The 27,941-nt window shown below is 37.1% G+C and overlaps 1 protein-coding gene across 2 annotated transcripts in view; it reads right to left on the reverse strand.

Moving 5' to 3' along the window:
- Positions 1-27,941, reverse strand: part of LUZP2 (leucine zipper protein 2) — a 462,949-nt gene that overhangs the window by 90,420 nt on the left and 344,588 nt on the right. For both annotated transcript variants that reach the window (XM_078058292.1, XM_078058291.1), the window contains exon 7: positions 24,644-24,706. In XM_078058292.1, coding sequence (XP_077914418.1) covers positions 24,644-24,706 — 63 coding nt within the window. The remainder of the gene's footprint in view (positions 1-24,643; positions 24,707-27,941) is intronic.

Below are 27,941 nucleotides of genomic sequence, written 5' to 3' on the forward strand. Positions count from 1 at the left end.
ATCTGGTATGCATTTAAATACATGAATAAGAATTAAACACACACATATGTATATATGTAATATATACACTACATATACACACATTTTTGCCAGATAGCTTTATTATGAGAAAGCTGTGTGTATAGTTTCAAGAGGAAGCTTCCTCTTCACTCAAGAAACAACATGGAAGAAATACCTCTGGATCTTAGCTCTACTGTTTCTCACTCAGGGAGGGGTTATGAGTGATAGACTTACAAGTTTCTAAAAACCCATAAAGGCTTTTTTTTTTTTTCTTTATTTAGCAGGGTTAAGATCTGTTTCCTAGTGTCTTTACATAGTCTTTCTAAAAAACAAAGACAAAAAAAACCAAACTTTTTTTTGAAGATTTATTTATTTTTGAGAGAGATTACAAGCAGGGGGAGGGGCAGAGGGAGAGAGAGAATCCCAAGCAGACTCCGTACTGAGCACAGAGACCAACCCGGGGCTCGATCTCAAGACCCTGAGACCATAACCTGAGCTGATATCAAGAGTCTGCCGCTTAACCGACTGGGCTACCCAGGCGCCTCCAAAACAAACTCCTAACCTGTGAATGGTATGCGGTAGGTCATATAGGGCCCAGGGTCTGCTCTTCAGAAGCAGCTACGGAGCCAACGCTGTCCTGCTGTCAGGACTCTATACATGAAGACATGGTTTGTGTTGTAACTAGCCTGATACATGCCTCGTACTATTCCTCTGCTGTAGCTCTGGGTTCAAGGAGTGGCCTGGCGCGAGGGAGGGCAGTGGTACGGGGGTACTCTCGTCACAGTCCCAGCCTCTAATCTGGGAATAAACCTAGTATAAAATCTCCATCCTTTTGACAGCTATGCTATTTTTCAACTGGTTCAGACATAAAAGTGAAAAGTGTCATTTTCATTGTATCTTTAGAGAAACCCCCAAGTAATATTTGTGTGTGTATATTTACCTATCCATATCTGTACATGCAGATAGATATGCATATTCCAAACTACACACATATAAAATTGCAGTGCTATCACAAGGTGAGATTGCCGAATTAATCGGCTGAAACACTTCCTCCATCATCTCAGTTTATTCTGCAACTGGAATCACTATGGAACTTCAGAATACATCAGTTTACCAACATTTACTGAGAAGCCAGATTCCCGCATTCTCCTTTATCTTACCCTTCACCGACTATATCCTGTTCATGGCTAAATTGTGTATACATCGCCTTTTAAATATCTTTCAACTCTGTGCACTTTTCCGCATTTATCCTTGGGCAACTCCGTCCAAGTCACTACCATTTTCATGTGGACTGCTGCGGTGGCCTCACGCACAGGAAAGAGTTCAAAGGGCAGGACTGAAACTGCTGTCCTTACAAAGACCTGTTTGCCAGCTAGGGCCTTTGCTTGTACCTGGGAAGTTGGATCTTGACGAGGTTCCCACCATTCACTTAGAAGAGGGGCTTTGCTGTTGCACAATTCTTTGTGCAAACAACAGGGATTATGCTGAGAACCTGCTTCCCTGCAGGGAGTTTGGAACTATGGTGCAGTCTAGGCAGATGGAGCTTACGTGTCCAGCCCCCAGTAAAACCCGGGACTCCCAGGCTCCGGCAAACCTCTCCGGTAGAGGACATTTTGCAAAGTACTGTCACAAGTGGTGATAAAGGAATAAAGCACATCTGTGTGACTTCACTGAGAGAGGACTCTGGGGTTCTAGTGCTTTGTACCCTCTGGATTTTGCCCCATGACCTTTTTCTCTTTGTTGATTTTGCTTCATATCTTTTTGCTGTAATAAGATCATAGTCATGAGGAGACCAGATGCCGAGTCCCTGAGTCTTCCTGGCAAAGCATGCCAGTTGACACACCTCCTACCTAGTCTGCCGTCCTCTGAGTTGCCCTCCCTCCAAAACCAAAGCATGGCTATGTGATTATGTGCCCTTTAAACGTGTTGATGAAAACATGTCAGTATCCTCCATTACTATGGAACTACTGTTGACAGACTTGTTTCTGTCAAGGGCTAGAGAGTTTTGACAGTCATATGGTCTCTATTACAACTACTTAACTTTGTCACGATAGCACAAAAAGTGGCATGGACAGTGCATAAACGAGCACGTATAGCTGTGTTCCAAGACCAGGGTGTTGCGTTGTGTTTTGTTTTTTTTTACACTGTAATTGAATTTCATACAGTGTTCACACATTTTGACATAGTCACACATCCTGAAATTCTGTTTATTAAAAAAAATCATTTAAAGTTGCAAAACCCATTTCTAGCACACAAGCCATACAGAAACAGGTAATGGATTAGAATTGGCTATAGTTCGTTGACCAGTCTTCTGAAATGAAATCTAAACTTCCGAACACACCCTATGAGTCCTACATCATCTGAGTACTACCTGTCCTTCTAACTCTAGTCCTCATGGCACCCTCCTGCGCGCTGGGTGTTCTGGGCCCAGCACACTCTCAGATCCTGGTGTGTGGCTCACTTTACCAACAGGTGTTTGAAAAGCATAACCCTCTGCTTTGAACTCTGACCCACTGATCCTCTCTACCTAAACAGCATTTTGTTTTTTTGTTTCATCTCAGCCATCCCTTCCTCATCACTGCTCCAAGGACATCCACTGACATTATTAACTCTTTGAACTTAGGTGCAAGTTCATCTCAGTACTTCTCTCTCTCTTTTAATCTACTCATGTAACTCTGCTGTTTCATCTACTAAGTCATACCTGCTCTGTGAGAGCAGGCATAGCATCTGTTACTGAATGCCTTCTTATCTCTGATGGTTTGTACACTGTCTGGCACACAGTCTGCCCTCAATATGCATGTGGTGGATTAACCCGTAAGTATTTGCTGTGTGTCTGGTGCTGGCCTAGAGACTAGAGATACAAAGAAAATAAAATGGAATCCAGAAGTTTACCGACACTAGTGAGGTGAAACAAACATATAGTTTAAATATCATGTAGTAAGCACTAAAATAGAGGTATGGGGTACTCATGGAACATAGAGGAGTGTCCCCAGGCCTGAGACTGGAGACACTGGTGTGCTAATGAGGATGGACCTTAGTTGCATTTTGAAGAAAGAGTAAGGGCTGATGAAATAGATGGCTAGGAAAGAACTTGAGGAATCAGAATGAGAAAGAGAGGATGGCCCCATACGTCAACCCTGGGGGATCAGGAAAGGTTTCTGGAAGGAGATTAACATCTGAGCTCAAATTTTAACATTGAGTAAGAATTGGGCAAGATTTCCAGAACGGAAACTCCAGGATAGTAAAGCAAGAAAACAGGGTTCCTCTCCTCTAAGGTCTGACTGTGGCTATGGATTCACCCTGTCAGGGGCAGGCAAACAGCGTTTCTTATACCCCCAAAGACTGTGGTAGAAGCTCTATTCGAAATATGACAAGCTGGGGCCTGATCACTTCCCAACACCCAATCCCATCATAAGGTAGATGTTCTACCCAGGAAGTAGCAAGCTAAGAAGAGCAGATGCCACCATCCCCAGTCCGCTGACTTGTAGCTGGGGTGCCACTCAGGAAGAAATAGGCAGTTGTCCTCTGTATCTGTCCTCCAGCCCAGGTGTAGCGTCATACAGGACTGGAAGACTGTGTCCAGCCAAAAACTGTGCCCCATCTGGAGCAAGTGGAAAGGAAACTTCTAAGGTACTAGTCCTTGGATTAACATGAGACAAACTGTAAATCCCTGACTTAAAGGAAACGTTTCCAAGCCACACACACAAGTCTAACAATAAAAGGTGCAAATTTTTAACCAGCAAGTCCCTTATGCTATTCCAGGAGTGGCCCCTGGGTAATCTGTCTAAAAGATGAAAACAAGGGAAAAACTTTGAGCAGGAACGTCCAAGGATGCACAATGAGTGAGGAGGCAGGCTTCACAGATTTAGTTTAGCAAAATCACGAAACAAAGAAGTAAATGAACAAGGAAACAATAATAATAACAAGCCCCAGGAAAGGGAGGGAATCAGTATTGAGGTTCAGTACAATATATTATTTAAAATGTCCAGTTTTCAACAATAAAACTATGAGACATGCAACAAAACAAGAATATAAGATTCATCTGCAGGTACAAACAGGCAACAGAAATGGCCTGTGGGGTAGCCCAGATGTGGACGAAGCAGACAAAGAATTGAAAGGAGTTACTATAAATATGCGCAAAGAACTAAAGGAAACAATGCTTAAATAATCAAATGAAGGAATGGGAACAATGTCTTATCAAAGAGAGAACAGCAGTAAAAAGATTGGAATTATTGAAAAGAACAAAAGGGAAATTTGGAGTTGAACGTACAATAACAAAAAAAAAAACAAAACACCAATTTGCTGAACACTGTACTTGTGTGGAGGAAGAAAGAATCAGCAAAAGTGATGATAGGCTGACATAAGTTATGCAGTTGAAAAACAGAAGAAAGAATGAATAAAAATGAACAGAACCTCAAAGACATTTGGGACACAGTTAATTAAACACACTGGCATATGCATAAATGAACTACCAGAAGGAGAGGACAGAACTAAAGGAGAAAAAAAAAATATTTGAAGAAATAACAGCTGAAAATTTCCCAAATTTGAAGAAAAAAATAAGTTAACATATCCAACAAGCTCAGTAACTCCACGCACTATAAACTCAAAGAGATCCAGGGGCTCCTGGGTGGCTCAGGTAACCATCTGACTTCTGCTCAGGTCACGATGTGCTCAGCGGGGAGTCTGCTTATGCCTCTGCCCCTCCTTCCGCCCCTCCCCCAGCTCGTGCTCTCTCTCTCAAATAAATAAATACAATCTTTAAAAACAACAACAGCAAACTTAAAGAGATTCAGGCTCAGACTTGTCACTGCCAGGTGACATGAAAACATTGAAAGAGAACAACTCATCATGTGTAAGAGACCCACCCTATGAAGACTACTGACTGGCTTCTCATAAGAAAGGCCAGAAGGCAATGCGAGGACACATTCAAAAGAGTGAAAGAAAAAAAATTCATCCAAGAATCCAGGAAACCTATCTTTCAAAAATGAATCCGAAATCAACATTCCCACACGAACAAAAACAGAGTCTCTGTTACAGCAGGTCTGCCTTACAAGAAACACTGAAGGAAGGTTTCTAGACTGAAACAAGTGATGGCATAGAGTAATTTGAATACACATGAAAAAAAAGAGCACTGGTAAAGGTACATAAGTAATTATAAAAGTATATTTACATCTCTTTTCTTCTTTTAACTAACTGTAAACAACGGCAGAAGACTATCCACAGGTGTATATTTTTTACATAAGTATGTATTTTTATAAACTATTGTCTTATTTTTCAATATTATATTTCCATATAATAGAGATATAATCTATTTGGCAATAATAACAGCAAACAAGAGGGATGGAAACAGGTGAATTGGGATAAGAAATTGACACCAAGAAATTGGTAAATTGAATTTGCAGGAAGAAATAAAGAAAATAAAGAGAAGCAAAAATCATAAATAAGAAGGCTAATAAAACACATTCTAAAATTATATTATTTCTTCTCCACTTCCTTAAAAGACAAAAGATAACACATATGGTCATGATATGAATAAAAAGAATAGAAAATAAAAGGCTGTGTGTGGAGGGAATAGAACTATAAAGATATGAGATTTATATCCCTCACTGGAAATAAGTTACCAAAAATCTAAAGTAGATACTGATAATTTGATGTATGTCATAAGCCCTAGAAGAAATATTAAAAGCATAGCTCAAAGGAAGATAGTTAAATAATTAAAAGGAATTAAAAAGTTACATTGGGAACCATTGAATTATACAAAAGAAGGCAGTAAAATAGCACCAGAGTTACAAAGTCATCATGAGACACATAGAAAACAGAAGAAAATGACACACTTAAATCCAACTATATAAATAATAACATTAAAGGTGAATGGATTAAACAGTACAATCAGAAATGCACAGATTGTCAGACTGGATCAAAAGCAAGAACCAAATCTATTTTGTCTTGGCATTATTCATAATATGCAAAAAGGGGAAGGAACCTAATGTCTATAATTTGATGGATAGGCTGTAACACGAATGAGCCTTGAAAACATTATGCTAAGTGGAAGAAGCCAGTCACAAAATACCAAATATTATGCTTCTATTTATATAAAATGTTTAAAATGTGAAACACACAGAGACAAAAATGAGACTAGCAGTTGCCAAGGGTTTAGGGGACAAGGAGAATAGGCAGTGACTGCTAATAGACATGGGTATCTTTTCGCAGTGATGAAAATGTTCTAAAATTGGATTCTGGTGATGGTTGCAGAAGTCTGTGAATATAATAAAACCACTGAGTTTTACACTGTAAATGGATGAATTTATCTTATATGAAGTATATCTCAAAACTATTTTTATAAAATTATGAAGAATTAGCCAAGTGAACAAAGTCTGGAAAGACAGGTCAGGCAAAGAGAAGAAAAACAGAGGTAAGAAATGGAAAGCTACAAGAAATGCATGACTTCTCCGGTTCAGTGTTTGATGTTGATGAGACTGCAGAGGTGGGGAGGAATGAGCCTTGCAAGCCATACCAAGGAGGCTGCACTTAATTCTGTAAGGACTGGACAGATAATGATGGATTTATAGGTGGAATACTTATATATACGTGGGCAACTTTAAAATTTGAGCAGACAAGCCTTCTTTTGACAGTGGGGAAGATAGCTGGGAGGAGGAAAAGATGGTCAGGGAGCCCTGCCAGTGATTCAGGAGAGGTGGAGAGAGTCTGAACTCACACAAAGAATGGGAGGATGTAGAGAAATATTTAGAAGGAAATTGTTCAATTACTTTTCCGTGTGGTTATAAATAAATGTGCATTTACACTGGAAGCATCTCTCTGCCTCTTATTGTAGGCTTCTGAGTTCCAGAATTAGATGAGCAAGATCACCTGCTTCATTCCTTTCAGGTTTTCTTATTATGAAAACAGCAGGGAGGAGTGGAGGAAGATGCGGGAAGGATGGCATTGTGACATCCAATTATATTGCTAATCTCTGGAACTGGCAAATAGGAGTCTATTCAGGGAAATGCGCTTCTTGCCAGTGGCATCTGGCAATTAATGTTGAAATGTGGTTTCCAGCTTGCAAAGAACTTAGGATTTCACTGCAGAGATTTAAAGAGAATTGGCACTCATTGCTTTCCACATCAGTGTGCTCAAAATCAAAACCCTGCATAAACGTAAATATGAGCATATAATGTGCATTAAAGGTGAATTTATCCATATCAGTCTTCAATTAAACTCAGCAAAGCTAAGAAATAGTAACGTTTAAAGCCCTCACCTGGAACACAAGACACCGATGTAGGCACATCTTTGAGCTCTGACTCCAGGTCTCAGTTTTTGCCAGGTCACCACCAGCTCCGCCCACTATTTGCCAAATGCGGATTCCCCAAGCCTTCTCAGCTCTCAGGCCTCTGACCATGCTGCTCCATCTGCCCCCAAGGAAACTTCCCCAGTTTTGTTTTTTGTTTTTTTTAACCTGCATAACTACTTCTTTTTCCAAACTCAGTTGGCACCTCAACTTCTCTTCAAAATGTTTCTTAAATATTCTGGCCACAGTGCTACACCTTCCACCATTCCCAAAAGAGATACTAGGTTTTCCAATTTCCCAACGTTCTATTATCAATTCTTACACACTTGCAATCTTTCACTTAATTGAATTTTACAAATTGAAATTTATAAAAACGGGATGTTTGGGTGTCTGTGTCCTGCAGTCAAAGTGCCTTAATCTCTCAGAGTCACAATTACCTCATCTAAAATCTGTGGTTAATAACAGATAGCAGGACTGACCTTAAAACTGGTTTGCAACCTTGTCGGCACGTTGAAATTAACTACGAAGCTTCAAAAAAATACGTATGCCCTTGTTCCATCTCCAGACATTTTATTTAATTGGTCTAGGATGTCACCTCGGTTTTTGAAATGTAAAAAAATCTCCACCTGATACTACTGTGCAGACAAGTTTGGGAACCACTGCCTTAAGGAGTTGTGAGGATTATATGGGATCCTGTGTGTGTGAGCTAGCAGCACATTGCCTGGTCGGTACTAGACATTTAAAATAATAGCTGCTGCTATTATTTGTGGACTTTTGAAAGATTTTATTTATTTATTTTGGAGAGAAAGAGAGAGCAAGTGACCAGGGGGAGGAGCAGAGGGAGAGGGAAAGAGAATCTCATCTCAAGTAGACACCACGCTGAAAGCAGAGCTGGATGGCGGGGCTCGATCTCACGACCCTGAGATCATGACCTGAGCCAAAACCAAAAGTCTGGTGCTTAACCGACAGAGCCACCCATACGCCCCTGGACTTTTTAAATGGAAAAACCATACCTTGCTTATTTTTTGACTATGGCACATCGGTGAAATATGTAATACAGGGATGGTAGCACTCAGTGTATTTTTTATTAAATAAGTTAAGTAAGTCAGTATTAGATGAATGTCCCTCCAAAGATCTTTCAGTCTTATAGGAAAAAGGGGCAGAAAAACACAGAACTCCAGTAAAATGCAGCAGGGAGCAGTTGAGCTCAGAGTGCTAGGGCAGTATAGAGGAGAATGGGGCAAGCGTACTTGCCCTGATCAAAACAAGGAGCTAATGAAAAAGATGAAGGAGGGGAAAAAAGGAGGAGGATAATAGGACCTACCATTTATAAGGCGTTGGATTTTCTGCTAGGCACTGCAAAAAGCTATGAAGTTCCCCAATTTTACACATGAAGTTAAGACCCAGAAATTTAAAAATTTGCTCCAAATTATTCTCATCCGTGGCAAACCCAGGATTGATTTTTGAGTTCTTTACATTCTAGATTCAGTTACTTAACTGCTGTGCTGAACTGTAAGAACAAAGAATCACCACACACTTCTGAGCAAAGGAGTTTTATATGGATTTCTTATGCAGGGGTCCATGAATTAAATGGCATAAGAATCTGTGCCCTTCTTAGGGTGTTTCTATATCCATCAGTTGGTCAATTCTCAGCTCAGTCTTTACTTTGCTAAAAAATTATGATGAACCTGAAACAACTGAATGTCAATAAAGAAAAAAAACCTCTTAATCCATGAACTCATACCGTACACATGACTCAACCTGAGGTGGATCTTAGACCTAATTATAAGGGCCAAAAAGTAGAAAACATCCAAAGGAAAACACAGAGGCAAACTTTTATGACCTTGGGTCTGGCAAATATTTCTTAGCTCTAAGAGCAGAGAAAACATTTTTTCTCCTTGAAAGTCACAGATAAGAAAATGAAAAGCTAAGCCACATACTGGGAGACAACAGTTGCAAAATACGTATTTCATAAAGACCTTATACCTAGAATATATAAAGAACCATTATAACTCAATTATTAGAAAACAATCCAATACAAAAATACAAGTTTTTTTTTTCAAAAAGAGCAAAACATTTGAACAAACATTCAACAAAGAATGCATATAAACGTAAAAGAAGCAGATGAAAAGTATTTAACATCACTGATCTTAGGGAAATGCAAATTATAACCATATGTCCTATACTACGCATGTACTAGAAGGGGTAAAATTTAAAAGACTGACCAAACCAAATTTCGGCAGGAAGAGCACATAGCTCTCTTATACTTGATGTTCTATATTGCTTGGAACACAATGGTATATCCAATTTAGAAATGATTTGGCAATTTCTTTTTTTTTTTAAGATTTTATTTATTTGACAGAGAGAGACACAGTGAGAGAGGGAACACAAGAGGGAGTGGGGCAGGGAGAAGCAGGTTTCCCGCTGAGCAGGGAGCCTGATGTGGGGCTTGATCCCAGGACCCTGGGACCACAATCTGAGCCGAAGGCAGATGCTTAATGACTGAGCCACCTAGGCACCCCATGATTTAGCAATTTCTTATAAAAGTAAATATACCGTATGACCAAACTATTTTCCTCCAAGGTTTACCCATGAAAAATGAAAATATACGTCCATACAAAGACCTCTGTGTGAGAGTTCATAGCAGCATTATTCATAATAGTCCCAAACTAGAAACAACCAAAGTATCAGTTTGCTGGTAAATGGAGAAAAAAAAGGTGGTGTATCCATCTATGGAAATAGATGACGTGAAATTAAAAAGAAACAAATGATTGACAGATACAACAACATGAATAAATTCAAAAGTATTATACTGAGTGTTTCTATTCTATAAAATGCTAAAAAAAAAAAAGGCACAGCAATAGTTTTGGAATGAGGAGTGGGGGGGGAGGACTGGTTGCAAAGGGGCCCAAGAGAACTTTTTTTTTGAAATTTCAGCAATGTTGTATATCTTGATTATGTTGACAGTTACATTGTGTGTGTATGTCAAAATTCAATAAAATGTCTAATTAAAATGCTGAATCTTGTTGAATGCAAGGTATACCTCAACAGAACTGATTTGAAAAGAATTCACAGAAGGAAAAGAAGGAAGGATCCCCCATCATTCTAGTGGGTATAAAGAGTATGTGAGAGGTTAGACCACAAAAACACAGTGTAAATGATGATACTTTTGAAGTCAGGCATTACCCAAAGTCTACACTAATGTGAAATAGACATACACACCCTGTAGAAAGTGTTTTATTTAGATTATTTTCTGCTACACCAACTACATTTAACACAGTATCTGACACATAGAAGTTGTTTGAGAAACATCTCTTGAATGCATTAATTTCTGCGTTACCCTAGCAGATTAGCTCTGATTTACAGACTGGCTTTTCTTTTTCATATCTGTGCAATTAGAGTTTGTGATTAATATTCCTCTTTCTCAACAGAGACTAAAGAGATGGAACTTCAAAATAAGAAATGATACTATAATTTATTGTATAAAATGGTGAATACAAATCCTACCACTGTTTTTACAAAATTATAATTAGTATGAAAGAAAGAAAAACCCAACTGTGGTATGAGAGAAATCCTGGTAGGGTTATGAAATGTAATGCATTGATAGCCAACACTTCAAGTGCCACAGCACCTTCACATGTGGAAGGTGGAAAGAAACTGACTTTCCACATTTGCCTTGAGGTAATAAGAGGATTCAGGATGCTGTGCCCAATGTGATAGCCTATGGATTTTCCATTTATGTCCCTTCTATCTAAATACAACAGTACATCTCAATCCTCTCTCAGCCTTGCCTGTGAGCAACATGAAAAAAAGGGGGGAAGAGTTTATCATTCTATTTCTGTCAGCATATGTTCAAAGAACAAATCAGAAGGCAAGATGAAGGCAATCGGGCTTTGCTGAGTGCCCACTAGGTTGCCCATTCACATACTCTATCAGTACATGCACCACTTCTATAGTGCAGTGATGATTTCCATTGTGCAGTTGGGAAAACAGCTCAGGGAGGTTATGCAACTCATTGAAGAGAAGGAAGAGCATGTATTTTATTCAGCTTCTGCTAGAACTCATTATTATATTGAAAGAGAGTAAAATTTCCCTTCCTGTTTTTGAACAACAATTGCTAGGACTTGTGCAATTAATATGTGCCAGACACTATTATAAGTTGATAATTTAGTTGTATATACTCATTAAATTCTCAAAATAACTGTAAGGTATAGAAGCTATAATTAATATCATTTTACAGATGAGAAATAAGAGATATATGCTTATTTATCTTGTTCAAATCCATACTTAAATTGACAGTATTAAACACAGAGGCCTGGGTCCACTCTCTGCTTTTAATTCCCGCCTTTTCCAAGGGTTGGAGATAAAGACAGTGAACTCAGTTGTGAATAAAACACAGGCTTAATGAATGCCTAAAATAGGGGAGACCAATCCAAGTGCTCTCATTTTTTTCCTTAATACTCAGAATATTTGAATCTACTTCTCCTTTCACAGACCAATAGATAACTTTGAATGAGAAAAATTGTATACCCCATTAAGTAGCAATGCAGTTTCCATTCTCATTAAATTGCTTATTAAAAAGAAATATGAATGTATTAGATTGTGGGTTTTTTGTGTTTGTTTTTGACCTATTTTCTGAGCATAATGTTTCTATATCATCAGCCTCCTTTCCTCTCTCTTTTTTTCCTACATTCACTTTAAAGTCAAAAGACATTTAAGTTGGTAAGTAGTAAAAGAAAAAAAGAACCAAAAACACACAGAACTAGAACCAGAATCTGTGTGCCTGCTGATCAGTCAGAAGCACATACATTGTTATCACATTGTGGCTGGCATATGCTTGCTGGCTGGAATGACAAGACACACCCAGGCCCCGTGTGCAGGAGGAGAACAAGTCAGAGAGGGAAGCTAGTTGCCATATACAAGCCAGGAGGAACTTGAACCTTTGCCCACCAACAAAGAAAAGCAATGTTTACAAAATTATTGCCACTTTTCTGTAAGAATTACTAACATCACCATCAATGCCCCTCGTGATTTGGCACCATCCTGTCTTCCACTCTCTCTTCTCTTGCCTCTCTCCACGTGTACCACGCATTTCGGAAAGTTCCTATGACAATTTATTTAATACTAACATGTCCAAACTGCCCTTCCTTTGGTTAGACTGTTTTCTCAATGAAGACTGCATTCTTCACTTACTCATTTGACTCTTTCTTCTTTTCTTCATCTCTACAAATATTTACTGAGTACCCACTAAGCATAGACTTTGGTATAATGCCTTCAAGGTCTAATCCACTGTCACTCTTTCCGTGAAATTTATCCCAACATAGTAGTAATAGGTTTACTGATCTTTGACTCTCCCTTCATTGACCCCGTCCTCCCAAAAGCAGTAAATAAAGTACTTATAAAACACCATACTGTATGAAAATTAATTGTAAACTAGCCCATGAGCCTTACTAGACTGAGGGCAAGACAACCTTCATCCAACTCTGATTTCCTCATGCCTGTTACAAAATGTTAGTTGTGATGACTGGGAAAACAAAGGGGGAGGGATGTTAAATAAACAATATAAATATTCTCTTTCAGAGGGCTGTGTACTAAAGAAACACTAGTACGTTAAGAAAGGCTGAAAGGGAATTCTCATTACCTGATTTCAAATGCTGTTTTTTTCTACTACCTCAATGTCTATAGAATTTTAAAATTAAGAAGAAAAACAGGGGTGCCTGGTTGGCTCAGTGGGTAGAACAGGGAGGTTGTGAGTTCAAGCCCCATGCTGGGTGTTGAGATTACTTAAAACAATAACAAAAACAAAACTCTTTCATACCAGATTAATTAAATGCCTAGGGCCTTGTAATTTAAAGTGTGGCCCATTGGCCATCACAGTCAGCACTGTCTAGGGACTTGCTTGAAATGCAAAATCTCAAACCTCATCCCAGACCTACTGAATCTGAATATCCCTTTAAAAAGATATACAGGTGATCACTGTGTTAAAATTTATGAAACCACAAACATCCTCATTTAGTGAAGCAGGGCACTATAGTTAAAATAACCAGAGTTGAACAGGCAACCTGTAAGACTGTGCTTGATTGGGACCAAACTCTTGCAGACTAACATAACATTTAAATCCAAGCAGCATGCAATTAAAAGGGTTCAAATAAATGAAAATGTAAATACGGGATCACTATTATCCACAATTTATCTAAACTAAAAACAAATTTAATTCATAAAGGAAGGAGGAGTGATATAATATCGAGTTAACGTAGTTCCTGCTCAATTTGAAACAAACAAACAAAATCCATTTTTAATAATATTATTTTAGAAGATTTACAGATGTCAATGAATAAATTATCAGTGTATCAGCATATCAAATTTGTCCAAGATAAAACCAAGCATGAAACCAAATCATTATAACAAAGGCCTCTTACACAACTAAGAGTAAAGACAATTTTCATGTATTATTTCTTTGTTAATTATTTTCCTATGTTAAAGACAGATGAAAAAGAGAATGTATCTTTCATATCTCTGATTCCAGACAATGGTCAAGTGCAATTATGTTAAGAAATTGTATTCTGAGGGTTGCGGAAAGGGAGGTGGGTAGGGGGATAGGGTAACTGGGTGATGAGCATTAAGGAGGGCACGAGATGTGATGAGCACTGGGTGTTATTCACAACTAATGAATCATTGAACATTATATCAAAAACTAATGATGTACTATAAGTTGGCTAATTGAATTTAAATTTAAAAAAAATTACATTCAGTTCTTGGCCTCTATGTTAGTTTCTTCCCTTTAAAAAAGAAACTCTTGTAAAAAATTTATTAGGAAAATATATATTCCAACAATTTCATTTCTGAAAAGTTATTATGCCCTTAGTCCTAGATGCTAGATAAAAACTAAAAAAATCAGCTGTTTCCTCTCCAGAATGTCCTCAAGATTCTTTTGCCTTAATTTATAAATAAATAAAACAAATACATTTGCCTAAAATGAAGGGGATGAATTGCTCTTTCCCTGACTTTCAAGACAGCTCTATATTTTAAAGGAGAAAAAAAGGGGCCTGGAATGTAGCTTTATACATCCAAGAGACTGCCAAGCATGAAGGCCTGAGTTGAGAATATGTGATGCATTTCTTGAATGAGACTAAGTACAATTGTTTAGACTCTGAAAAGTGACATCGTATTATCTTGAGAAATAAATTTCCCTTTGGGGAAAAAACCAAAACCAAAACCAAAATCAATTCATTGATAATAAACTGTGTATAAAATATTTTGTAAAATCCATTTGCATATATAATCTCATCTGAGCCTGTTGAAATATTAATCTTGTCCATAGTTTACTGAAAGAGGAATTGATATCCATAAGGCTAAGTGACTACTTAAGCTCAGTTTCCAGGTAAGTGAGAGAGCCAATAAAGAACCCGGATGCCCTGACTGCAAACACATATTTTTTAACCATCTCAATGTACATTTACTAAGGAAGAAGAAATGGACAAAATGTTCAGTAGATGATGCTTAGTTGATATAGATATTAGTCAAAGCTACAATACAGTCTTCCGTGAAAGTGTTTGTCTTTCTCTTGGACCATGTAATGTGCTCCTAGATACCACAGTAGGGGCTTCTTAATTGTGCTATGTGGTTTGCCTGACTTGTCACAAGCAGCACTGAGTATGCAAAAAGATTTTACCAAAACATGTTCATAGAGTTTCTATACATCATTTAATATAACCCACATGGATATTTTCAGCCTCAGGGAATGTTCTTATCTCCATTTTAAAGGTGGAGTAGCAATGGTTGGGGGTCAGGATGGTAGGATATGCCATTTGTGACTTTGACAGAAGAGATTATACAAGTGAGAAAAAAACTGAGAAGTGTATGTTGATGACTGTAAATTTTGGCTTCTGGCTAAATAGCATGGGTTCAGAGCACTGAAATGATTTTCACTGCCTACTCCAATAATACACCCCACTCACATTCCCTGTTTATTTTACTATTAGCAATACATTGAATTCTACCCTAGCCACAAATGTTCCTAGGACTGAAAAACAATTACATCATGAACTTAAATTCTCCTTCTGAAGGAGGCTTACAAGAGTGGGCATGGGCAAGTAGAGACAAAGAATAAAGAAGGAACCAAAACGAGAAGACTGTGGGGAAAACACATTACTTTATAGATATGAGCTTGGCATTTCTGTGCGAATCAGATAGCATATAAAAAAATCAACTATATATTTTTTTATTTGAGTGCAGTTAACACACAATGTCAATTTAAAAATAAAAAAAAATGAATTCATTTAAAAAACAAATCTCTGATCAATCTTTAAAAAAGAATGAGCTCTAATCGGAAGTGAGAAAGGAATTCTCCAACAGTCAGAATTTTGTAAGAAGGAAAAAGTTCTGCCTTGGAAAGTTGAGAACCTTAATCACTAAGTATTTAGAATGAGAGGCAATGATGTCAGGAAGATTAGCTACTTCATGCAAGGGACTGGGATGGAAGGTGCAACAGGACCCTTGTAATGCGAAGATTCTTCTGTGGGTAAAGACTTACGTAGTAGGTTAATCTGACTTGTTTCTAAAATGGGGCTTGTTAAGGCTAAATGACAGTGGTAGAGGCTAAGATACCTGGGATCTCTCTTTAAGAGAGATGAGTTCATCAGAGAAAGACAATTATCATATGATCTTACTCACATGTAGAATTTAAGAAATGGAGGGAAAAAAACAAGACGAAATCAGAGGGAGACAAACCATAAGAGACTCTTAGTCATAGGAAACAGAGGGTTGCTAGAGGGAGGGGGTAGGGGTCTGGGGTAACTGGGTGATGGACATTAAAGAGGGCACATGTTGCAATGAGCACCAGGTATTGTATAAGACTGACGAATCACTGACTTCCACCTCTGGAACTAATAATATACTATAGGTTAATTAATTGAATTTAAATTAAAAAAATTAAAAAACCGTTTGTTACAAATATGTAAAAAAAAAAAAAATGAGATAGACCAGGGCCAATGAGTGAAGTGGTAGCGTTGGAATGAAAGACTCCCAGTGGGTACTACTTAGGCATTCTTCTCAAGCCTTCGGAAGCTGCACATTCCTTCTTATAAACCATGAAATTTATGGAGAACTCTTCTTTTTAAAATTCCTCTAAATTGTGTCTGTTGCAGCGGCTTTGTATGCAATTACCTTCAGAGGTAATTGGCTTCTTCTCTGTTATTATGCGTAGGTTAACAAACACCCTAGTAACGGAGTAACAGCAATGAAATGAAATAAAATAAATCAAGTCACAAATATACTTCCAAAATGTCTCCTGCCATGACAAAGGGGAACATCAAAATGTGTTGCCAAAAGAGGAAGTATTCAAAGAATAATAACTTGCTCTTGTTTTCTGAAATTATATTTGGCATCGCCATGAAGATAAAGGATATGGAAAACAAGGCATTTTTAAAAAATTGCATAATGAGTGAAATTACTGTAAGTTATCTTCACTGTTCTTTTTATTTTATATTACAAATACAAGAGTATATGTGTTTAGAACAGAGATATTACCATGATTATTCTATATTTTAGAGATGAAAAGCTATTTGAGGATGTTTTAGGCCCTGAGCCAAACTCCTATAGGGTACTCAAATTTGACTACAAAAGGACACAATATCTAATCTATAAATTAGAACCTAAGATGAGATCTGATCAGAAACATGTATTAAATTTTCAATGTGCTCAGAAAAAATAGAAGATGCCTCACATTGAAATATTATATATATCTATATTTATATTTATATTTAAACATACTGAAAATGAAACCATTTAGGACCTAAAGAAATCAGTGCATCAGCTGGCACATGTCCTACTTGGGTCTGAAATGGCAGTATACTGAGCAAGTCCCAGAAGGAGAGTGATTCCCCCCAAAGGTCTCATGATGGTGCCACTGCTCTACATATGCTCCAAGCAAGGAAATGTACATCCAGCTGAAACTAATAAATAAAAGACTGGCGCCCCTCTCAGTGGGGGGAGGGCGGCAGCTTGTTAGGCCAAGACGCACATGCAACACGATAAATAGGATGAGAATAGGTAGGGAAAGTCAGTGATCCAAGGATCACCCCACTCTCTCAGAACAAGGGAGAAATGTTCTAGGGCTGATCTAAAGTTCATTGTCTTCATTTTGTTTTTCTACACAAGATTCCCACTTGTGCCCTGTTCTCTAACATTCCTTAGCATATAGAACACTTCTCTTTGAAATATATGTAACAATTATTATTTCCTGGGACAGTAAGACAATGGTGTGGAAATCTTGCAGAGTAGCTCTGCAGAAACTGAAGACTGGCTATAGGCAAAATATTTAGAGCTCATTCAGGAACGGCAAACAGGTTTATCTTGAGTACCAACTGTGACTGGCCTTTAGGATCTGCTTCACCTCTTGGAAGGAGAATGCTTTTGAGGCTAGATCCAAGCTCAGTGGGAAAGAGCACCATGACACATTAGCAAGTTTTGGAATAGGTACAGGGTGTGGGGTAGGGACACACAAAGATACACACATTTTAGAATGTATTCACAAGCGCACTTAAAATCTTTTGTCTTCCTATGTGATAGGGCGTAACATTTTTTTTTTTCAAATCCTGAGCTAATGGTAAAATTTGGTTAAAATGGTAAAATTTAAAAACATTATTTAAAGTTATAAACACTTTCTAAAAATCATTTCTAACATAACCATCAGCCTGGCAGAGACTGTATCTCAGTTTTCTAATAAGTAAACAGATTAAGAGAGAGAAGGAAACTTGGAACAAACATGATTTATGCCCAGTAACAGCTTAGAATGGTAGAAGCTAAGGGCCAATATGTAAAGCAATGGTTCTTAAACGGTTAAACTTTGGATGTTTATAGAACATTTGATAATCTGATAATTTACACAAACTTCATTCTAAGAGAAATGCCCTATGAAAACCCATAAAAATTATGAGCAAATTCTGAGGAGTCAATACCTTCCTGAAATGCATCCACTGACTTCAAATCCTTCACTAAAAGCATGAAGGCATCTTATTCAATTGGGAAGCACTTTGCTCAGTGCCTGACAGATAACATACATGGTCAATCAGTAATTTTGAGCAAATGAGTGAACATGAAGTCAGGAAATTCATACTGAAGTTGTGTCATCATAGATATATCACTTTAAAACTCTGAGCTTCTTTTCTTAAAAAGTCCTGCGCTTTTGGTGATTTTCACCAAAATTGGATTTTGGAGAATCCCAATGTTTTCGAAGAAAATTTAACGTTTCCTAAATTTCAATTTGTTACAACTTCTGATAAGAAACATCTGTGTCCTTTTGTAACCTGAATGTCTCCTCCATTATCAGATAAATAATGAAAAAAATAAATGAGGTTTGTTGGCTTTTGTGTGTTAAGCATGGACTCAACAAGGCTGAAAAGTTGTTTTGATTGGGAGGTCAATTAATTTTCTCTTGTGTTCTACACACAGAACATACCCTATTCCGTAGTTTTAAAAACACGTAGGGTGGACCACAAGAATATAGGGAGTCAGAAAAGAAACCTCTGTCCCAAGAAATTGCCAATTCTAAACTGAAAGCAGCAGCATATTTTTGCACTGAAAAATGCTTATGTTTTTAAGGAAATGTACTGAGTTTTAGTTGCCAACAGATGTTATGGGTTTTTTTGTCATCAAGTTATATTTCCAGCTATACATGTTTGCCCTTTAGATCTCCGAGTGCATTACAAAATAGTTCTTGAAAATATAATCTATAAATAACCCTAAGAAACAAAATAGAATATAACTGGGAAAAATGTAATATAGTGGAGTCAAAGACCAAGATCAGAATAAAAACTCTGCCACTTACTAGTTTTGTGATTTCAGACAAGTCTTTTAACATCTCTAGGCTTTGTTTTTCTGATGCATGATAAGGTGACATTATTACCTGCCCCAACTGACTCACAGAATTATTTTGAGTCACAAATGAATGTGTTTTGAAAACCTTAAAGTTTGTCAAATCAAGTAAGAAAGTAAAATCAGCAACCCTTCTCACCTTTTCTCTAAGATGCCTACATTTTAGGGCCAAAGCTCATTTAACTGGAGATAATTTGACATTTGTAACAAATGACTGGCACCAAAAATGCTTTGCTCATTAAAAAATGGTTTAATACATAAATGAGATAAATGTAAGATAATGAGAGGCAGATGCACAAAAATTACCTTAAATTACACAGGGGTTTAAAAATTACGGGGCGACTGCATATAGAAGATTCAAATCATCAAAAAATAATGTGACATTTGTTGGTATTTGTACAAGGAAATTCATGTGGCAATGTTCCTGCTTTCAGGAGCAAACAACAGTGGCGATTATCAATTTGAGCACATCTGGTTTCTAGAGAAAATACCAAAGAGAACACATGCCATGTCGATGTCTGAGTTTCAGAGGGAATGGGTATATCTGGTCTGTCACCAAATATGCTGGAATAAATATCAGAATGTTGATACAATAATATAAATATATACTGTGAAATAGTTATCAAAGTAATAACTATAAATCTGTCATATATACTTGACATGATACTCCAACAAGTCAGATCAATTTTAAATGAATGAATGAATGAATGAATGAATGAGTGAATCTACTATGATAGTTTCGATCTATTAACAAATTTGCTTTTTAAATAAATATTTTGGTGGCCTTCACTGTCAAACTTCTGAAGGCCTCAATTTCCTCATTGTTAAATGGATTCCCACAACTTCTCTCTCTCATAGGGGTTGGGATGAGGATGCATTAATGTTCATAACAGCAATGGGTACAGTATAAAATGCTAAGTACATAGAAGGCATCATGATTCTCATCCTGTTTCCTATTTTTGTGACGTGAAATGAAAAGGCCATCTTGTCTCCTTCCATAGTGAAAATTCATGAAGTGAACTTAAGTTTGTAAATCTAAGTGAACAGCTAAAATCTTAGCAACTTTTATTAGCCAACACTTGTGATCTTTAAAAGTTACAATAGCCAAGATATGGAAGCAACTACACACACACACACACACACACACACACACACACACACACACACACATATACAGGCAATGGAATATCACACAGCCATAAAAAGGATGAGATCAGCAAGACTGGGGGCTAGGAGGTCCCAACACTTGTCTCCCCCACAAAAACAATAAACAAACAACTACAAACAGATGAAAATAGCTCAGGGAAAGCTGTGAACTACAATGAAGAAGCAATCAAAACACTGTGGGACTCAAATCTGAGGGTGGCCAAATAGAAAACCATAGGAAGCATTTAATCTATGCCACCTTGCCCCCTCAGTCCGGGTAGCTCAGTGCCAGGAGGAATCCCCACAGAGAAATTTCACCCCGTAGGAAAAGGAAGAACAGAAGAACCCCAGCAAGCCTCACCACTATGGAAGTTTGCAGCCTTTGCTACCAAGGATTTGCATAGTTTTCTCCAATGCTGAGCCCAGCTGGTGGAGCCTTCCAGAGTCCCTGCTGCTACAACCCCTCCCCAGGGCTGGAGCTGTTGTTGCAGTGAGACGTGCCCCTAGGGTCCCCAAACCCCACTTTCTGGGATTGGGATGCATGCCTCAGTGCTTTGCCATAAATGTGATAAAGCTGCCACTGCTCTGAGCCCTGCCTTCCAAGTTCCCAGGTCCTGGCTCTGACCAGTCATTGCTGAGGACCACCTGGCAGATGCTCTGCGCCCTGCGCCTGGGTCCCAGGTCATGGTTCTAGCCTGTCGGTGCCAGGACTGTGCAATGCCGCTCTGAACACCACTTTAAGTATATACGATTGCATTTGTCAATTATTCTTCAATAAAGTAAAAAAAAAAATCGAAACTCAAAAAAGTGTACTAGGTATCAGTAACATCCCAATTTTTCAATAATTTTAGTGAATTACTTTATAGTTATATGTATGTTCAAAAAAAATTATATCTCAAGTTGGAAATAACACATTTTCATCATAGTAAAATCACAACACACACATATACAAATAGACAGCTGCACAAATATTTATAAGGTTAAAGCTGAGACACTTTGGCATATACATATGAAAAATTATTCATTTAGATTTTTACAAAGAAATTATTAAAGGATGCTTTATGTTTTAAAATTACGTGAAAAAGCAGAATATGCAATCTCTATTAACATATATATATATATATATATATATATATATATATATAAAAACCAAAAGGCAGATTATGCCTGGTATAAAAGGAACTAAACAGAAATATAAAATATTTCCAAGTACTGTGTGCTTTGAGTGATGGGATTTTAAGTGGATTTTTTAGGGTTTTTTAAAAGATTTTATTTATTTATTTGAGAGAGAGAGAGAAAGAGTGATCAGGGGTGGGAGGGGGAGGAGTAGAGGGAGAGGGACAAGAAGACTCTGCACGAGCATGTAGCCCGATGTGGGGCTCAATCCCATCACCCTAAGGTCATGACCTGAGCCAAAATCAAGAGTCAGACACTTAACCAACAGAGCCATCCAGGTACCCCAGTTTCTTTTAGCTTTTCAAAATATTTTTCTACAATGAGAAAATAATACTTCTGAAATTAAACAAGTGCATATATAAAAGTAAAATAGAGCAGTAAAATAGAGAGTAGATATTCCAGAGGATATCATCTCCAAGTGGAATCAAGGAGGATAAAAAGTAACACGAGTCTTGGGTAACTAACAGCAGGGCCTCACTTCTTCCTTTAGTGGAGAATGTTTACTACTGGCAGCTTTCCCAATCAAAAGCCAGCTCTCAAACAATAATAAGGATACTGAATTTATCAACATGTCTGACAATTGTCAGCACATACCATACATTCCTCCTCCAAAGTCTATCTTTATTACAGACTATCAAATCTATTCAAAACTGAACAGATTTTCAGGGAAACTACTTGAAATGGAATCCTCTACTACTCGTCTTATTACCAAAGATATTCTGTGTGTTCATTTTCAAAAGTGCATGGGTGAATCTCTGTGGTCCCTTGCCCTTTGGGACTATGTACGTGAGTTTCTACCACATACTATAAATCTTTAACCACTATTATATACAAGGGGGGAATCAAAACTTAGTAAGTTGAGGATCATGATATGGAAAAGTAGGGAAACCAAAAAACTTGGTCCTGTTGACATTGTTTAGCTATCGAATAAGCCAAAAAATTGTCCGTTTATAGACCTCTTGTTATTTAATAAAAATCTTCCTGTTAAATAGCTTTTTGGGGAGTGTATATGCTGAAGGCATCCTAATTTATGCAGCTTCATGGTCTATTCACACACAATTCACCTGATTTCATATGTAAGTGCTCCTTTCAAAATGACATGAAATAACAAGGCTTACAAATAATGTCTCATTTTCAAGTCATAAAGAGTTTCAACAAATCCTGATTTGGGTAATTTCTGAAAGTTGATAAATCACTAATGTATATTCAACAACTAGCATATTATGAAGAAGTAAATCACTGAAAATTATTGGATCTCCTTATTCTCTTCTCCCAAATTTTCTTTCGCTAACTCTTCAATTTGGGAAATGAAATTCAAAAGATTTAAAAAAGGCCTCATGTGATCTATCTTCACATAAACTTCTCAGCCTACTACCTAAAACATATCAGCTCTAGGGAGTTAGGATTTGTTTCATTATATTCCTGATATTAAGTTAATTCATAGAGAACTAGAAATTTCTCTACAAATGAAAATACACACACACACAGACATGCATGCCCTTTCTTTTCCAATTTCAGTGATTTATTGTTGATGACTGCAAAGAGCTACAGCCAACCTGAATATAAAAGTTAAGATACCCTGAGCTCAAGTCTCAGTATGAAAGATTAAAGGTAGACAGACAAATGCCTTGGGTTTTATACTTTTATCTACATATGACATAAAATGAACAGAGTGTTGACAAGCAGGGGTCTGTAAGCATTAATGAGAATTCATTCACAGTTTTCTTGGTGTGCTGGGGAATATCTTGTTGTAAATGAGGTCAGAGAAATAGCAAGAAGCATATTTATGTAAGAGTAAATGGCAAGATAATGTCCAGATTCATGCGTCACATGGAATGAGTATTTAGTAAATATTGGTTAACATAATAGGAACACCTTCCCTCGACTCTGAGCCAAAAGTAAAGGGGCTAAAGAAGAGAAATGTGTCATTTCTTATTATTTTCATTAGAAAAATTGCAGGATTTTCCAACCATTAAATAAAATGAGGAATTATTATCCCTCTTTAATTTAAACCTTGTGCTTGTAGATTGAGCTGATCATTGTAATGAAAACATTTTTTTTTAAATATTACACACAATGTAATTCGTATTTATTATTTATTAAGCAAATCATTACTCTTACTCCTAAGAGCCTAAAATTCCATCATTTTACTGCATTTGGAAATGCACATGGACCATAAGCACAACAATTAAAGACACCTACCTTTTATTTCCCCCTGTTCAAGGGAGATAAAAGAAAATTTCATCTTGCTGCTATAACAAACTACCATGAACTAAGTGGCTTCAAACCAAACCAAACCAAAACAAAACAATTCTACTCTCTTAGAGTTCTGAAAGTCTGAAATCTGAAATAAATTTTATGGGACTAAGATCAAGGGGTTGGTAGGGCTGGTTCTTTCTGGAGGTTATAGGAAGGAAATTCTAAATTACACTGTCTTTCCTCCTCCAGCTTCTGTGATCACATAATCTTCATATTTAGGCCTTTTTGTCTTACTCTTATAAGGACTTGTATGATTATATTTAGGTTTCACCTGGATATTTTGGAAAAACTTTCCTGTCTGAAGATCCTTAACTTAATCACATCTGCAAAGTCTCCTTTGCCATAAGGTATAAGATTCACAGGTTACAGGAATTATCAAGTGGATATCTTTGGGAGGCCATTATTCCATAGTTTGTGGTAGATGTCTACCTATACATAGATCTTGACTTGACAGTCTTGTAAAGAAAAGTATCAATAATTAAAGTCAATCAACAATGATTAAATATAAAGACTCTTAGTAATAAAGAGATTTATGCAGGGATCTCTGGAGGTCAAGAATGTAGATCACCAGTGGATCTCACCTCTGGAAATTCACTCAATCTATGCTGTCCTTAATGTAAATATTCTGAAAGACCACACTACTAAATATTGAATTAAAGTAATTGAAGGTTACAAAGGGACTTTAAACACTTTGGAATGATGCCTGCCTTTGATTAAGAATGTACCCAGGAAACCATATCTGCATTTGTCTCCATTAATTAAGAAGGCAAGAAAATGAAAGTGTCTTCAATGCAGTCAAATACAGCTGTAATTCTTACAAAAATCCAGAAATTAAATTTAAGCTAAATGATATTATAGTTTATGTACTGGGAGGGTAGAGAGGGAAGGGAGAAAGATGCTCACCTTAAATAATAAATCCTTCTTCCCATAACGAAGCTCCTTCAGCTGGGCTTGGATTTTTTTTGACTGTAAGAACAGAAACATAGATTAGTGGCTCAATTTCATTTATATTTTTGAACTTAAAGATGAAAATTATTTTAAACTGTACAAGAATGAATTTTGCAGTCAAGCAAAAGCTTAATCTCTGCCTTCGAAGTTGGACATCCAGCTAGTCTAGGCAGGAGGACAAAACCAAAGCCTGTGCAAAAGAACCATGTTGTTTAATTTTTGTAGAAATTTTACTTTTTAACTTTTAATTTTTGAGTATAGTTGACACACAATAGGAACCATACTGTTTAAAAGGCAATATTTAAAGGAAGTAGTTTGTTTCTCTCCCCAGCTTCCCCTCCTGCCAAAAAAGAATACACACACACACACACACTGAATTTTAGTCACCAGAGCATGTCCAACAATCTAATTTTACATGCTAAATATACCTATGTATATGTATGCCTCAGTTTTCACTGCTTATTTACAATTACTTCCCTTTTAAGATCAAATATGTGAAATTTAAACTGACAACCAAGTTTGAATTTGACGTATGTCCAAAGGGAAGGCAGCAAGCAAATGTGACAGGAAGTAAAGAAGACAGCTAGAATGCTAAGATGCTGAGGTGAAGGGTGTTTGCTCTGTAGAAGAACACACTTTTTAAGAGAACTATGCCAAATATAAAAGTGCTTTATAACAAGGAAATTTCTCTCAGCAGGACACGTTTGACTACTAATGGAAATATACCTGGTGAGCCACAGATGATGATCCTGTCTTCCCATTTTTCCAGAGCAGACCCAATTTCAAACATTCTAACATAAGGACCTCAATTATTTGTCCTGTATCTAAAATTACAGGTTCTGACCCCTCCATAGGAGAACAAAAACACAAATAGATTATCATAGTCACATAAAAAATGGTAATTGAAAAAAATAGTAAAATAGGTGAATAGGAATATAAAATGGTATAGTCACTTTGGGAAACAGTTTGGTGGTTTCTTATAAAGTCAAACGTACATAAACTGCATTATACAGCAATTCTTTCTACATACATAAATGTTTATAGTATCTTTATTCATAAGAGTCAAAAGCTGGAGGGCGCCTGGGTGGCTCAGTTGGTTAAGCGACTGCCTTCGGCTCAGGTCATGGTCCTGGAGTCCCGGGATCGAGTCCCACATCGGGCTCCCTGCTCGGCGGGGAGTCTGCTTCTCCCTCTGACCCTCCTCCCTCTCATGCTCTCTGTCTCTCGTTCTCTCTCTCTCAAATAAATAAATAAAATCTTTAAAAAAAAAAAAAAAAAAAAAAAAAAAGAGTCAAAAGCTGGAAACAACCTACAAGTCCATTAACTGGTAAATAGCAAACATTTTATGGTACATTCATGAAATACTACAATACTGTTGAGCAATTTTAAAAAGTGAATTAAGTACTGAAGCATGTAACAGTGTGGATGGAAAAAAAAAGAACAGTGTGGATGGATTTCTTTTTTTTTAATTTTAATTTTATTTTTTTAATGTGTCACTCTGGTGAGTAACTAGATTTTTTTAAATTTTATTCTGTTATGTTAGTCACCATACATTACATCATTAGTTTTTGATGTAGTGTTCCATGATTCATTGTTTGCGTATAACACCCAGTGCTCCATGCAGAACGTGCCCTCTTTAATACCCATCACCAGGCTAACCCATCCCCCTACCCCCCTCCCCTCTAGAGCCCTCAGTTTGTTTCTCAGAGTGCATAATCTCTCATGGTTCGTCTCCCCCTCCGATTTCCCCCTCTTCATTTTTCCCTTCCTGCTATCTTCTTCTTCTTCTTCTTCTTTTTTTTTTTTTAACATATAATGTATTATTTGTTTCAGAGGTACAGGTCTGTGATTCAACAGTCTTACACAATTCACAGCGCTCACCATAGCACATACCCTCCGCAAAAGCATTATACTATGTGAAATAATCCAGTCATTAGAAGCTATCTTTTGTATAATGCCATTTATATGATATTCTAAAAAAGACAAAAGGATAGGCTAGTAGTTGACCTTGGCTGGGGATTTGTGGTAGAGATTATAAAACAGCAGGAGAAAACTTTGGGGATGATGATGTTCTGTATCTTTAATATATACCTTGATCAAACCCATCCAATGGTATACTTAAATAGGATGAATTGTATGCAAGTTATATCTTAATAAAATTCAATTTTAAAAGTAGTTGGCCATAGTATATACTAAACACAAGATCCTCATGGGACTATTATAGCCCAATAAACTGTGTTGATATGAAGGTCCTCTTCAACAAATGAAGCCCACTCATGTTTTTTGAAATATTATAATTTTCCTAGCTTACACTGAATGTATATGAGTCTTTCATGGAATCAACTGCAGCTATACTATGGTTCAGTTTGTTGTTATATTCAGAACATGTCTAATGATGCAAGATAGGAGAGTTTGCCAAGTAGGAGACTGTTATGATGGTGTTATAATTCCTGAATTCTTGTCTAATGCTGGAAGCACCACCAATTAGAGTCTTAAAAGTGTTGTCTGTGGTACACCACTACAAGGCTCTACTATTAGAAACAGTTTTCGCAGACATCACTATCATGAACCAGCTGCATTCTGGGATCTATTGAATCAGGAAATTGATAAGAGAGAACAAAAAGAAAATAAAATGAAAAGAAATAAAGGAAAGGAAGACGAGACAAGGAAAGAGGGAGAGAGGAAAAGTAAAGGGGGGAGAGTGGTGATTTGAGAGGGGGGAGTGAGAAGCAGGGAGAAAGAATTTGACTCATTAACAATTCAGAACTGTGCAATTAAACTCTATACCCAGAAGAAGCAAGGATTCGTTTGTTTGTTTTTTTTAATAAACTAGCTACTATTTTTTTCATTTCCATAAAAAGTCATCCTCTTTCCCTTGATATGTTTACTGAAAGTGAAATGCATGATATAATTCATAGAAGACAATGAGCCATCATTGTGTGTGTAGGGTTGATCCTAGCTCTTGAGAATAAAAACTCTCACTTGAATCCCCCAGCCTTCTGAATTTATACTTCTGCTTCAGGATTCTACATTACAGCTCTGTTCTCCTGGCACAAAATTCCCCAAGTAACCCCGAATAATGATATCTCAGACATAGCATCTCTCTCTTGTTACATTAATTTCATCTCCAAGATATCTGCTGGTTTTCGAGGCTATCCTCAATTTTGTGCTACTGATTTCAGTAAAGAATCATTTCTGTTATCTTCTCCAACTTCAAATGCACAGTTGATTGGCATTGTCTCCCTCCTGTTTC

The sequence above is a fragment of the Halichoerus grypus genome, chromosome 11 (genome assembly GCF_964656455.1).
Source record: "Halichoerus grypus chromosome 11, mHalGry1.hap1.1, whole genome shotgun sequence".
In the NCBI taxonomy this organism is placed as follows: Eukaryota; Metazoa; Chordata; class Mammalia; order Carnivora; family Phocidae; genus Halichoerus; species Halichoerus grypus.